This window comes from Chiroxiphia lanceolata, chromosome Z (assembly GCF_009829145.1).
Source record: "Chiroxiphia lanceolata isolate bChiLan1 chromosome Z, bChiLan1.pri, whole genome shotgun sequence".
Taxonomy (NCBI): Eukaryota; Metazoa; Chordata; class Aves; order Passeriformes; family Pipridae; genus Chiroxiphia; species Chiroxiphia lanceolata.
In genome coordinates, this window is record NC_045671.1 from 33,126,994 (window position 1) to 33,142,876 (window position 15,883).

The 15,883-nt window shown below is 38.3% G+C and overlaps 1 protein-coding gene across 5 annotated transcripts in view; it reads left to right on the forward strand.

The window, feature by feature from the left end:
- The window catches only part of ADAMTSL1 (ADAMTS like 1), a 398,738-nt gene that overhangs the window by 238,085 nt on the left and 144,770 nt on the right, over positions 1 to 15,883 (forward strand). For all 5 annotated transcript variants that reach the window (XM_032676082.1, XM_032676083.1, XM_032676086.1 and 2 more), the window contains one exon: positions 10,996 to 11,122. In XM_032676082.1, the coding sequence (XP_032531973.1) occupies positions 10,996 to 11,122 (127 nt within the window). The remainder of the gene's footprint in view (positions 1 to 10,995; positions 11,123 to 15,883) is intronic.

Genomic DNA, 15,883 nt, shown 5'->3' on the forward strand with positions numbered 1-15,883 from the left:
CAAATGTGGGTAGAGCCCTTCCCAAATCTTCGTTCGCGAAGCCCAGCCATGAATGAACGAATGAATACAAGAATTAGTAAGAGTGAAGATCAGTGTATGCTTACATAGACATAGAGCATTTTTCCCAGTGGTTCAAACAACAGTGTCAATTTTCTTAACTAACCACAGGGATATAGTTCTTAGTGTGCAAGATTTGGGTCAGCCCATGGCCTGTTGTGCACTCACAAGCTGTTCTTCAGGTTATTAATGGCAGAAATGAAGGGTTGGTTGTATTGCCTTTTGCGTGCCTTGGTGCTCACTCCAGATTTAAAGATGATGGTTTTCACTGTCATTGGTAAGTACACATTTGTTAAAGAGGTGCGGTATTTGGAAATTAGAAGATCCTTCTCTCATTTTTATCCCTTCATTTTTCATATTGTTTGAAGGTTTAGATTTACCAGTACCTTAGTGACATGAGTTTTTGTTTAATTATTACTTTTTGAGCTGAAGACTTTGTTTTGCGTACTGGCCACCTGTTAAAGTCAGAAGAGACTTCTGATTGTAAGCAGGACAAGCAAAGCCAATTTTGTGAGTAGAATAAGCTGTATCCCTGAATCTTTGATTCAACAAAGAGTATGGTTAGAGATTCTTAAAAAGATGTTTAAATTTTATTTACAGAGATAGCATACTGGAGAAGTTATGCAGTAGCATATTCAGATATACTTCATGGCATAGGGCAGTACATATGACTGTTGTAGTTCAGGAATCATGCAAGCTGCATGCATCTTGCCTCTCTCCATAAAACATAAATAAACATATATAAACATAAATTTCTCTTCCATGAAGAGATGGTTAATATCTTGCCTTTGTTCTTTGTGTTAAACACCTAAAAAATTAATGGGCATTAACTTCTAAGTATTTTTTCTTTCTGTAGTTTTACTCTTAAATCCATAGTGACACAGACTGAACAACGGAATTTTTCAAAAAAAGCTTTGTATGTAATGTCTTTTACTTCCTTCTAATTGTCTTGTTCCTCCTAAGTATTTTAAATTCCTTTCTGTATGGTTATCTGTGTTATTTGGGTCCCTTCCACTTCCTCCTATTTTAGAAGAAATATAGATTACTTCTCAGATGTAATTTTTGGGTCTTGTTTTGAGCATACCTCAGGTTATAGTATGGGCCACTGGTATATTATAACTAGCCTGAACCACCATGCTGAAGTTAATAAAATGCACCTAAAGAGAAACAGTGTTTTAATGTTCCACATTGGGAAATGTCTTTGTGGATAGAATTAATAGGTATGCAGAGCACAACATGTTTAAAACTTCAAATTTCTAGTTTAATTTTCCCTGTTTCCAAAATCAATTAAATTAAATCCTTTTCCGGGTTTTTGAGGCTATTCTGCATACAGCACTTTGGGTTACAAAGTTGCAGTGGGGTGGGTTGACCCTGGCTGGTTGTCAGGCAGCCACCAAAGGCATTCTGTCACTCCCGTCTGTAACTGGACAGAGGAGAGAAAACGTAACTGAATGCTCATGGTTTGAAAAACCAGATCTAATCCTAATTGCATGAGTGTCATTACTATTATTGGTGTTGTTTTTATTAAAGACCATAAAAGTATTTCATATATATGGTGGAATAACAGAAGGAATCATATAATAGGTCTAACTCCAAGATTAGATCCAATGACTAAAAAGCTGGTAATTTGTAAGAACGCTGTTAAGTAAGTTTGTTACTAAAGAAATGCTGTTTAGGATGGAAAACAGCCTTTTGTTTCTTCTCACAAAACTGCCCATCATTCTCCATTACATTATTTTAATTTTACAGGTTGTTGGTTGCAGAGAGCTGCGTTCCAGAAATGATTATCTTAATGTCTACTATTTATGACATATTAAACAGTTTTTTACAGATCTATTTTCAAATACTACTAGAGGTAGCTAAAAATTTCTGATTTGTTGATTCCTAACACTTTTTTAAGCTAAGCTGCACAGTTAGTTCAAGACAGCTAACAAGATTAGTTTCTTTAGTTACCTCTAGTTCGTCAAAAGTTGGACTTGATGATCTTGGAGTCTTTTCTTGATTCTCTGTCCTACCCATGGCAGTGGGGTTGAACTAAATGACCTTTAAAGGTTCCTTCCAAACCAAATTATTCCATAATTCTATTCTCTGATTCTGTTTACACCAGTACTTAAATGGCTATATATGTGTATGTGTGCTTCTAATTTTTTTCATCAGAGAGACAGGCTACACAAACTGGTGCATAATGTCAGAAGAGTAAAAAAAATCTGCTCTACTTTAAATAGACTGTGCAATATTTCCTTAGTATCATGACTTCAAGAAGGAGAATTTCTCCTTTCCATATATGTAGTGTTGCTGCATGCATCCTCTCCAGTTTCCAGCTCAACCCAAAATCAGAGCTGATCAGGATAATACTGTCACTTAACACCATGTGTTTGGTATGTGGATATTGCTCATTAGCATAGTAAACCTGCTTGAGACAGGTAAAATAAGGTTAGGTGGTCACCTCAGCAGGCTCTTGAAGACTCATGAAACTGCCTTAGACCTCAACTATCCAAATGGGATGCACTTAGGGCATAGCTGCAGGAATTTACACCTGGGCCCGTGACTGCTTCTAGTCATTCCTTAGCTTGGGATCTGATTCCTTTTCATGTCTTCCTCAGACCTTTCAAGTCAACTCCAGTTTTGAGAAAGGAGAAGGCCAGGAAGAAAATGTGAAGCCCTGGAAGAAAATGGCCCTGCAACATTCATTGCTCTGATATTAGAGACTGTTCTCTTTATACTTAGTACTGGTAACACTGGGGACCATGTTCTGCTTTTTACAAGATGCCTTTTTTCTGCACATTGACATGTTATCTAACTGTGAAAACTCTGAGACAGTAACTTGCAGAAGGAAATTTTTACCTGTATTACGTGTATTGCTGTCTTACATTCACACAAGAGGACAGAAAGTGCCTGTCATTTGCCTATTTGATGACAAAGTGTAGAAATGAATGGTCTTTGTTCCATTAATTCTCTACAAACAGGCATCATTTGTGTTTCCACCAGCCTGTATTCATTTTTAGAGGCATTCAATCCCCCTTGACAGCTTCCAGTAATAATCTTTTTTTCTGCCAAGACTATGACAGCAGCCAGGTTTAAAAAAAAAAATGGAAAGCATTTGGGGAAAAAAATCTAGGTACTTACTTAGTGCTGGGATTTCTGTTTCATGTAGTTCAGCTATTTCTGGCTCCTGTTTGTAGCTGTTTGCTTGAGTTTGTTTGGTTTTTTTCCTGAGCTGTAGAAACACCAGAAGAAAAACACAAAAATTGTAATAATAAGTGTATTATTTAGGCAAGAGGAGGCAATTTAGGAGTCCATTTTTCCTCAGACACCTAGAAGGCATTATAGCAGGATCTCCTAAGGGTCACTTCTAAGTTGTCTTTCAGTTTAGACAGGCCTTTTGATGTTACAATTATAAAGGTTTTTAAGTTTATGATATCTGCATCAAGCTCCTAGGCCTAAATGCTCAAAATTAATTTTTTTCCCCTTTTTTTTTCTTTTTTTTAAATAGTCCATAGAAACATAGATATCTTCTGTGGAGATAACACTTCAGAAAATACTGAATTCTTAATTTCTTATGGTCAGGTGCTTTTGAACTGTGCCAGGCTGAACAGCTGAAGTGCTGTTTGAATGTTTTGTCTATTACACTCTATCCTCATCTACCTCATGTTTTGTTGAGAGCAAATCTTAGTTTTGTTTTCTTGTTGATGAGTATCAGTTTTTCTGAGACGAAACAAGTTGCTTTTCCCCCAGCATGACATCCTTCCAGCACACTGACAGGAGTGGGATAGAGAACCTAATGATTCATAAGAGTAATATCGATATGTTTAAATTGCTATCATCATGCCAGATAACAACATTTCTGTGGCAGTGAGCGGCAAGGAAATGTTTCTCTGTGTGTTTGTGAAAAAATCTTCATTTGCATTATTAGAACTCCACTCTCCTGCCCTGAGCTATCAGTTTTCCACTTTATGGTCCAACAGAGATTGGCACCACTGCAGAGATACTTTGTTCTAGCAGAAATAATACGTGCTGGTAATCTCAAGCAGACCACCTTTTTCTACTGTGCATATATCTTTGACCAGCAGTACTTAGAGCACCTCCCTTTGCTGGGGTGGCAGGGAGGGAGGGAGGAACATTGTAATTTGGAGGTTTAGCAAAAATAAGAAATTCAAAAGAGCAGCTTGGAGACTTCTGAGGGTTCTTCTAAAGTTACTAGGAAGTTATCTCTGTCCATATATTTCCTTAGCACAGCTAAAAGCTGAAGTTGTGTAGAGTGGTGCAGAGGGTTTAGTGCTGTATGAAGATGGCAAGGTGTCTTCACTGGCTGGGCAATTTCAAGAGTCCCCAGCAAAACAGATGTGTGCTTCTCACTGAAGATGTTGGCAAGAGTTCCAGTTACTGTGAAGACCCAGGACAAGGAGGCTGCAGGCATTTTAGCTAGTTTCCTTTGTCATCCCATAGACATGGGATGTCTCATAGACCCTGCATGCAGTCCTCTTACACACTGAGCAGCGGGTTGGAATACCACATAAACTAAGTGGTTTCATCAGTGACTTGGGAACATGTAGCCTCTCTCAAGTATTTGAACTGTGAGTGATGTCTGTTCCTTGGTAACACAGATTATGTGATTGCCTGAAGCACCAGAAAGTCTGTGCTGGCACACACAAAGAGCTGCAGCTGGATCCCTGTTGATCCAGCCGACAGAGGACAGACTCCTGCCAACAAAAGAAGCCTGTACACTTAACAGAAGAGAGGTCTGAGTAACCATTTCAAATGTGTCATGAAGTCACCAAGCTGACAAAGGATCACAGTCAAATAAAATGTGTCACGGGTGCCAATTAAATGCCTTTACAAGTTAATGTTTCATGATCTAGGAGACAACAATAAGTCCAGAGGGCAGACTTCATTGAATTTACTCTTGGTTTCTCAAGCACATTGCTACAAGGAAGCTGAGGGAAAGCTGCCTTGATGAATTTTGTCTTATAATGGCCTTTGCAGTCACCTTCTGGTGCAGTATTTTAATCTTCTTCAAAAGTTGACAGATCTTTCCCATGGAAATGCAAAGCTGTCCAGACAATAGGTATGATCCTTTTGGAGAAAAGCAAGCATTTCAGTAATGCATGCAAGAGTCTTGATCTTGGTTTAAAAATAGTAATAGCAGAGAGCTCTGGCTAGCTGAGAGTGCTCTGCTGATGGGACACATATAAAGCAGGATCTGCAAATTGATTCCAGTGAAACAGTGATAGGTAAGGCAACAAGCAGCAACAAATCACTGAGCTGCCCAGTCACGTTCCACATATCGTAAGGTGTATCTTAAAGATGTCATATCAGTGATTGTATTTAACGATTTGGCTGCTGATCAGTAATTGAAGTTTGTTTCCACTGCCTGAACAGTTGCAAGGTATGTTTGGCTCAAGTGCCAAACAGGTACATAGATTGCACATCACTGGGCCTGCTGTTACCACCACAGTTACAAGTTGCCTTGCCATTGTGAAAATCATCTTATGATATTCATTTGTAGTTGGATTATGGTGTAGTTGCAACTAAATTCCTGGGAACCTGTGGGAATCCTGCATAGTGCCTTGGTGCTGTGCAAGACTGCCTGTCACAGGATAATGTTGGCAGGCTGTGTCAGAAAAATGCTGGGGCTGCAAACTGCCATCTTACGGTGTTGGTGGTCTGAAGGGCAGATACCACTTTGTCAGGTGCTGCAAATGCCTGTGTCACAGACATCAGCCCAGATCCAGTTTGCTGTATAGGTTCAAGCTTGTTCTCTCCACAATAATTTAAAGAGTAGAGCAGCTCTTCATCCTGATTGTAAAATGGGATTTTGAACCCAGTCAAAATGATGGATCTGATCCAGAACTTTCCTCAGCTGAGCAGTGACAACACAAGTCCCAGATTGAGCCCCACATTAGTATCTATGTGAAGGGCAACTTTGTTTTCCTCGGATTCTTAGAACTTCTTGTGTTTGAACTGCAGACATGCCCTTTGGAAAACAGAAAAAGTTATTTATAACTGGCTAGATTTGCAAGCTTGCTTTATTACATTATTTCCTGCCCAGGGTTTCTTAATACTGAATAGAAATTATTATGAAAACTTCTTACTTCAGGGATTTCCAGGCTAGCAAGGCTGGAACAGAACCTGTCATTGCTGGTCCAGTTTTATTTCTGGAAAGATTGCTAAACTGAGCCAGAGATCAAGTCCACAAGGGGAACACATGCATAACACTCATGCACGCACTCAGTGAGCAAGTTCCAACTCTGCTGTGGGAGTTTCAGCCTAATGCCTTTAAACTATACACAGGCAATTAATCTTCTAACTTGATGACCATCTATTTTCTTGCAGTGCCTGTAAAACTTATTTTGCTAAAGTGTATCAGTCATGCTGATGTGTATCTTTTTTTCTGTTTCTCCAACCAGAGGCTGTCAGTGGAGTAAAAGGACAGGGGAGAGGGGGGAAGGAGAATCAAACTCAGCATGAAGTATGAGACTTCAGCCTAAAATGTAATATGGAATCTTTACCTCTGAGCAGAACTCTGGTGTCTTATGCCAGAAAACAATATAGGCTCAGCCAACTAGGGATTAGGTGATATTTTTCTGGCTTTTTGTTGCTGGACTTTTCAAGCTGAACCCATAAGGAGAATAAAAATCAGCTCACTTTAGGGTTGGTAAAGAAGAGCTGGGCAGGGAGTTGATGCTCACCTGTGATTTCCTTACTCTAATACTACATGGCTGACATCTTCATATACTGAGAGACCTCCAGAGCTCTGCATAATCTTCCTTTACTGCTTTAAGGGCATTTCACCACAATAGCAATGAGCTTCATAGAAGCACCTTTAAAAATGTACAAGAAATTCATCCAAAGCTTATCAAATTTATAAGTACATGTTCTTGATTTTAATGCAGTTTGGATTTGATTGTCAGGGAACTTAACAGAGCTGCTTCTGATATTTGTGTGGTAACAATCTGCAGTTCAAGCCTCTGACCACACTTCAGCAATTTAAAACTCAGAAAATTTCAGTGTAGAAAGTCTATGCTTCATTACTCTGCTTCAAGGGGAGGAAGCTTAAAATATAATAGAAATGAGTATGAAAACTGCTTACATCAGAACATTTCCAGGCATAATTTGTTGCAATAATCCATTTTCATTCCTGGTAGGGTCTTCCTTCTCAGACCTTTATGGATTAAAAAAGACTTTGTCTGTCTAAACCTCCCAGGGTGTATTACGATGAGGACTAGAATGCATTGGAAAAGAAAGTTTCGATCCCACAGAAACTTAAGGATTTCAACATTGGGTCCAGTTTCAAACCAAGGCAAAGAGTTGACATTTTGAAGCTTTTCAGAGAGTGAAATATTCCCCAGACCTCTGATTCAAATATACCAGCATTTTGTTTCAAACTGTGTCCATCAACCATTATTGTGAGCTGTATATTAGAGGTGCAATATCCTTATTGTCTCCTTTGCCTACCAAGCTGACCAAGCAGTACCTTCTATGGTGCTTATTTTTGTGACAAGGTCCTTAGCCACCTCTAGTTGGATGAGTATGCCCATAGGTCAGTGTCTTGGCAAGCTTTTCAGGCTCTGCAGCCCAAGTGAATCTACTTTTCCTGTTTGCTGGCCTCTCGTACTGTTGCATCTTTGGCATCTCTGATAACAGCCATTTTAAAACTTCCCCTTTGTGTTTTGTTCATATTATGGGTCGATGCTAAAACAAACAATTCTGCCTTCCTGTTCCTTGCTAACTCTCTGCAGACTTCTGAGGGAGTAATGACATATTTTCACCCACTCCATAATCTTTTTTGATGAGTGAGTTGTCTGCAGCCTTGATGGAGTGTGAAAATAATGTTATGGAAATGACATAGTCTCATGTCCACTCAGCCAAACCTGTGTTTCTTGTGCTCAGAGAGACAAAAGTTATTATTCTCATGAACTGTGTATTTTTTTGAGGAGCACTTTAATATTTCCTTTTCGTATCTTTTGCTTTCATAAGAGTCCAGCTTATATAATATTTTCATGTAAGAGCTACCAAAAAGTGACATAACAGATATGGAGTAGTGTTTTTCATTTTAAAGCATCAATGACTCTATTGCAAACACTAGCAACCTTTTAACTGCGTATAATTATGTTTAATAGATGGAAGAAAGATTTCCCTAGGTAGTGATGGGAGAAAAAAGAAAAGAAAAAAGCAGTGAACTTGGGAATGTTTTTTATTTCAGGCATTAGTTAATCACTCATAAGGGTTTTTAGTGAAAATTTTATACATATTCCCAGAGCTCTGTGTGTCTATTGAGACAGATAATCTAACAGAGTAAACAAAAAGCTCTGCAGAAACCTTGGGGAGAAATAGGAAATTAATTTAGGGTCATTAAGAATTTTAATAGCATTAAATTATCTGAGACACTACCAATTAAAGGAAGGTTAATATACATATTGTATATACCACAGAAGTGTTTGTATTCACAGAGGTCTCCATAGTTCCACTTTGCTCATACTTCCATTTGAAATACAGCATTTCAGGAGAAGAAATATTTTTATGCTATACACTGGTAATGGCAATCCAGCTCAGAAAAAGAAACAAACTTCAGTATAACTTCCTTTCACACCTGAGATTTTCCTGGTAGTTTCCTCTACAAGTTGTGACCTAGCTCCAAATTGCTCAATTTGTAAATTAACTTCAGTCAGGGTACAGCTCATGGCAACATGTGAGATTCATAAGTTAAAAATGCTTTAAAGTAGTTAATGCTGTTTTTTAAAATTGGTTACCTCATACCTGGTTTTAAGATTCAGTTAATTTCACATCCAAGCAGTTCATATATTCTATTCAAAATAGGCAAAGGGATAAAGATTTGTGTAGTACTCTAAATTGAAGTTTATAAACTATTGAGTATAAAATATATTATGAGCAGATATTGAAAGGGAATTCTAACCTTTGTTCTGTTATCTGGGTTCCCCAGCAGGACCCTTCTCACTGTGAGTGCTAGCAATCTCTAATGCATTACAAGGAAATTAATCTGATTTGTGGGCATTGTGTCATACAGTTTTTAGATCATGCAAGTTATTCATTTTACCATCTTGTCTACACAGAGGTATTCTTGGAAATTAAAGCATAACAGCCTACATTCAGCTCCTTTAGGGATATTCTTATTCAGAAAAAAAGTAGACTTAAATCTTACATGATGTCATGGTTACAATTTATATATTTGTACCTGGAAGTTCTCTATGGAGCAGTCACAGTCAAGACAGTCAAGACGCTTAACTTTGCTTCAGCTTTCTAACCATTATTTGTCATGGTGTTTCTGATGTGTTAAAATGTGTCTTACAGTCTTGGTATGACTAGGTTTTCAAGGAAATGTATCGTTTACATGTGGCTTTTACTCCATTGGACCTCAAATAATTCTCTTGGAGACATCATAATATAATGCGTAAGTATAGAAGGCTTGACCCAGTTCTGATCTGGAAGATCAGTCGAAGAAATCTGATGACAGCTTTCGGCTAACCTGAACTAAATCTGTAATGATTTAAATTAAATTAATTATACTCTCAGTGTGACAGATATGACCAAAGAAACAGTTATTGTGCCACTGCTAAAGTGATGATATTAGAAATGGAAATTGAATTGCTAAAAGTAAATACTGGTTATTAATCAAAGTCTGCATTTTCATAGGCAAATGAAGAGATCATGTCAAAATGAAAAGTACTTCTTACCCTCGCAGAGATCTGTAATTCTGCACACTCAGATTTGCATAAATAAGAAATATTAGTCTGAATGTTTAAGTGGGCAAGTTACATATACAGCTTTTTGAATCTTGCTGATAAGTGCTCTTATAATTTTCTGTTATAATTTTCAAGGACCCAGCTGTCTGATTTAACTGAAACTCAGTGATGCAGGGAAATTCAAAGCTGAAACAAGAACTTTTTGTAAAATTCCTTGTGTTTATATATACTCTCTGTTTGGCTAAGAGCCTTAGCACAAACTCATAAGAAGTAGAAGTTATACAATTTTTTTTTTATTGCTTACTCTGCATGCCAGAATGCTAGAAGGCTTTTCATTTTCTAGTACTTATAAAGATAGTTATAAGTAAGGACTTTGTAAGGACTTTCGTAATTTTTAGGATTTCAGTTATTTATGTGCAAAATTCATAACTTGGATGCAGAACTCCAAAGTGCCAGCAATAGGCCTAGATTAACACTGTGCTAAATAAATTTGCATTCCATTAGGTAATTTTAAATGTACCTAATTATAAATTTATATTTTATTCTCCTGGGAATTATAGGGGGTTTTGCAAACTGAGAAACCTAGCTTATGTATGCAACTTTTAAAATTTTGAACCAAACAATTCCACATATAGGCATAAAACCAATTTCAGAGCAGGTAACTGCATTTCTGACTCAGTTCTTTTGCTGCAATCATTCACTCCTTCTTTATCAGATCTTTTATAATGTCTGAACACAGGCATTGACAGTGTGGAATGGGATTACTGTCAAACATAATTAAAACCACATGGTTTTCCCAGCTGCATAGCAGTTAAAATTTCACTGAGCCATGTTACCATTGATCTACATTGCTCTTTACTTTTATCTGTCTGTCTGCTTACTATCTGTCTTCTTATCTGTTTCAGGCATTTTTCTTTGTGAAACTCTTAAGAAATTAAATTTCTGATAGGACTCTGACCAATAAATGTTCACAATGCCCTGAAATAGCAATCTCCAGCAATACTCTTTTCTTCCTCTGGACTGGAAAAGCCATTGAGTACTAACCTGTTCACTACCTCATGCCTGACCTTGGTGCTAACTCCCAGCCAGATTTCCTTAGTCTCTTTCATTGCTAAGGTACTTTGTGGCCGTCTAGAGTTGCTGAGAAAGAAATTTAGTGGTAATTAGTTGCAGAGATGGATCGAGCAGGCAGTTGGTAGGTGCTCACCTTGAAATGCACATCTTCCTTTCTTGCCAGATCGTTGGCTGTGACCGCCAGCTGGGAAGCACTGTCAAGGAAGATAATTGTGGGGTCTGCAATGGAGATGGGTCCACCTGCCGGCTGGTTCGAGGCCAGTATAAGTCCCAGCTCTCAGCAAATAAACGTAAGCTGTTCCTTCTGGTAAAGTGCCATCTTCCCTCTTAGAGATGTACTCATTTCTTGCAAGCTAGATTTCACCCCACTCTTTCTCAGGCATCTGAATGATCATGGTCAGTCTGGTTGTCCCTACAGGTTCCTGCCTCTTGGGTTAAAGCAGTCTTGCTTGGACTGCTGGTCTCGTTGTGGGGGTGTACAGAGGACTGTGGAAAGATATCACCAGTATATTCCCCATCTCAGCTAGCTAGTTGCTTGGGAGGAACAGGAGAACTAGAAGAGGTGTCTCTTTTGACACCTCTCTGGCTGTGATAGCTGGCTAGGCATAGGACTTAGCCCACACTGCTCTGAACAGAGTGATTTATGCTGCTACACAGCAGAGAAGAACCCCAAGGGCTTGGTGGTGCCAACCTGGCACAGTGCTCTCTCCAAGACCTATGCTCACAGCCTGTGTGCCTGCATGTTGCGCACGGTGACTCAGTTCTGTGGTGGACTGAGGAACCTAAGTTGTCAGAAAATGCCTACATGGATGTGAGAGAGGCCTACAGACAAACATGGCCTGTCCTGCACGCTGAGCCAGCTTCAACCCAGAGTAGTAAAGTAGCATTAGTGTGCCCCAGTGACAGGATTAGTTTATCCTAGATCCCAGACATGCTTTTCAGCCTTGTTACAGCACCATAGGTGGAGCTGTAAAAGCTTTGGGATGACAGATAGGGCATGCTTGATCAGGAAGGATTAAAATGTGAATGTATTTTCATGCCTGTGTAGGCACACATGTGCTAGCATGCAAAGCTACCCCCAGCCTTAGAGTTCAATCAGACCAGCTCTACCATTCTGGAGCACTTTTCCCGGTGCTGAATAGCACATGACCTCAAAGATTCAAATAGCAGTGTAATATCTGCAAAGACAGCGTGTGTATATTACTATATAGAGCATTCAGCTTCTGTGAGGAGCAGTGAGAGGCACTTTTTACAAAAGCTTCTCTCTGTGAAAGAATAACTGCTTCACTGTGGAGCACAGTACACAGAGCAGCAGTTAGCACAGTGCACCTCTGGCTCTGTGTTTGCTAACTAAGAGGGAGAGAGTAGGAGAAAAAAAAAGGGAAGGAAGGAAGGAAGGATTTTGTATAATCCTCGTAAGAGTTCTATTGCTGAAGCAGAATTGCACACTAGAGGACAAAGGAAATAATTCACAAAGATTTAGAAATAGCATTTCACCTCATTGCTACCTGCTTCTGCAATGTGCAGGAACAGATTTGGAAATCTCCAGCCTACTTGAGACATCATAATGTTTGTTAACTTTTTTGACAAATGTCTCTTCCTATAGGAGAAATTCATTGGTTTGCAGTTGCTTTGGGTAAAAAGGTGCTCATTTCTTCTCTTCTGAGGATAAAGGCACTAATATATTATGCACAGTACTAAAATGTTGAAAAAAATAGCGTCCCTGGTCCCAGTGGTTTGCTATTAAACATAAAGAATGTTATATAGGTAGTAGAGCAATGGCAGAGAGCATAGTTTTAGAGTGAGGCAAATGTGAAAAAAATATTAGAGAATGGATTTTTCAGACACATTTGCCACAAATAATTGTTATTCAGAGCTGAAGTAGATAACCATAGATTTTGTATGTACTCTGCATAAACCATGGGGCATTATTCCATTCCCTACTGTAAACATACATGTTGTTATGCAACACTATGAATTTTGAATGTATCAAAAGAAAGTCGTCTTTTAAATCGGATTTTTACAATTCTAAAGACACAGTTAAGGATGACCTTTGAATGTGTGAATTAATATTGAATTCTTTCTGAGGTTTGCTTCCAAATGTTGTATGGAAGTGTTGTGAAAATTTGAGATTTTAAATGTTAAAAACCAAAAATGTTAAAAATGTTAATTTTCTGCATTTATCCTCCCTGACACCATTAGCACTTTGTGTCAGCATCTTGCTTATTTGTCGCTATAAACACTTGCTACAGAAACAGGTCTCTCACTATTTATAGGGCTAGTATGCGTCTCTCGGTGGCCTCAGAAACAGAAACATAGCAGGGCAGGAGGTAACGTGGCCTTGAATTCTCGCCTACATTTTTATGAAAAAGAAAGCACATGTGTCTATACTTTTTTAAGAATAATAATAAAAAAGCTACAAAACCTTCATTTCAGAAATATTCATTTCTCTTAGTACTAAGGCTGGCGGTTCAGTCTTTCTGAGTCTGCATCTTCCTCTTTTTTTTAATAATATCTTCTTTAGGAAAGAGTGTATGTCCTTCCTATGGAGATAAACTATGTTTAAGCAGGTTTCTTTGTATTCCTTAAGAAGCTAGAGAGTCGATCCTATAAGTTGTGAGTGAAATTTGCCAGTAACCTGTGCAATATTATATTTAGAGTATTTCTCTAAAGAGGGGTTGATGTCTACTAGTGGTGTAGATTACTTTTAAAAGAGAATTGTAGAAATTGTTACACTGAGGTAGTCTGGATACTTACATAATTAGTCTGGCCATAGTTACCAAAAATAGATTTGGTTCCAGATTTCCATTAAATATCAATAGTAATGAAGAAATAGAAAGAACTCCATTTTTCATCCTGAGAACTGAGAGACCATTTGGACAAAATCCAAATTAAAAATCCAAAACTACAAGAAACTGATCTCTCATGGGAATCTGATGTATGCACATGACATTTAACTTCTGCCTAAATCCTTGCACATTCTTCACAGCCCTGAGCCACTGTCCTTTCAGTTATCTGGGACTCTCCCTTGCTTCTCTGTGCCTGGTCTCTGGAGAAAACCAACCACCTGTTAATGCACTTTGTGTTTTCCTCCAGGTGTTCCACACAGCTGCTCCACAACCTGCCTCTTTGCTTATTGTTAGAGGGAGCTGTGACTAAATATTACCATGCTTACTTTCACATGTCTCTTCACACGAAATGTCTCTTTCTTATCATTGTTCCCTGCAGGAAATTATCCTTCAGTTCCCACTGTTTCTGCTTAGTGAAAGCAAGAAACACAGTGATAAGCATAAATCTCACTGAGCTTTGCATTTCACATAAAGCATGCTAGGATTTCAAATGGAGAGCAACTGCAAGATCAGGTGAAATATAGCCCTAGCGATATCCTGGGGCAGAAGAGCCATGCTGAAAACATAAGCTCATATGATCTTTAAACTGTCCAGTTTTTTGGTTACATATCAGTGAGTTGTTAACTCTCCAGCACAGAGCTTGTAACTGAGAGACAGTCAAATATCACAGTGGCATGGAACTGTACTTGTAAAAAGGCCATTATTTTTTTCTTTTTTTTTTTTAAATTGACATAATGGTTTTCCCGGACTCATTCCAATAAATGTTATATATATATATATTTATATACAACAAAATGATATGTCATACTGTAGTAATAGTTGTGCTTTCAGAAGAATTCATAATGGGAAAGCTAGAAACTTGTTTTCACTTAGGAAGTCTTGCAAAATGCCTTCCCAAGAGGGTTGGATTTTTTTTTTTATTCCCTTCTGTGGTCCAGATGGGTTTGCAGAGAGCTGTGTTATCTCTCTCTGCTATGCTGGAGAGAGATAACCCTAGCAGACATATACAGAGGCCTTGGGAAGGCAGGGGAGAAACAGAGAGGATACTAAAGACCCTAGAGAGAGTGGGAATTTGCCTTTTTCTCCCTGGGACCCCGTGCTTCTATAGCACTGTGAATTATTTGTAAGTTTTTCATGTTCTGGCCTTCTAAATAAACTTTTGAATTCTTTCCACTGTCTTGGTATGTCTGGGGATACCTGTGTATCTTACTTTACAATACTCATGTATTTTGTTCCCCAAAATGGATAAAATGTGTTTATTCTACTGGTTATCTTGAATATGAATGCCAGAATGGTACCAATAAAATCAGTACTAGAATATCAATATTTAGTGAATTTTTTAGAACTTGAATATTTATCTTTTCAAATAGAAAATTTGAATTCTGCATCGAGATTAAAGATTTCTACCTTTCCTAATCAATATCATAGATGTGTACGAGCAGAATATGTGTTGAGTAGAGTTTAGTCCCAGTGTTACAAAAGATGTAGAAGACACTGAAATTCTTGGATTGTTTGAGGAAACATATCAGATCAGATCTTGAAAAGTGGAACATGATTCCACCAGATCTTGAACATGGAACATGGCCTGAGACCTTGAACAGGCTTTATGTCCATAAAATTCTTGTGGCACTCAGAGTGGTGATTACATTTGCCCCCTCCCTTTGGGATATTAAGAGGCCACAACAGTATGAATATTTCATCCCATAAAGCTCTCCAATATAAGAGTGTCAGGAATTCCTGTGATACATTACACAATTTAAAATATGAGAGGGTTCTAATTCACAGTTCTGAGATGTAATAGGTTTGGATGAATGAGTATTGTTCAGAAGTTCCTGTTTTGGGTAGTGCTTCCTCTCTGTGTTGATTCTCCTCATTTTTTGAAATAAAATGACAACATTAATAACTATTTTGCTGGTAAGCAAGAATCCTGATTTAGCCAGGTTCCAACATTTTTCCCCTTTTGGTCTGGTCAGAAAGGTAAGGCTCCAGTTCATATGTTTGAATGAAAGATGAAATGCTTTTATTGTCTGAGTTAGCCTTACCTGACAAAGCAGCACATTGCTTTGAGAGCAGAGCTTAGCTCCTGCTAGTAAGCATTTCATGGCACAAGTGTGAGTAGTTCTAGCGGATAGATAGTGAAAGAGACTTTGTTTCTCTCAGATCTACCACCTTCTCACCCCCCCAAAAAAATCCTGTTAGGCA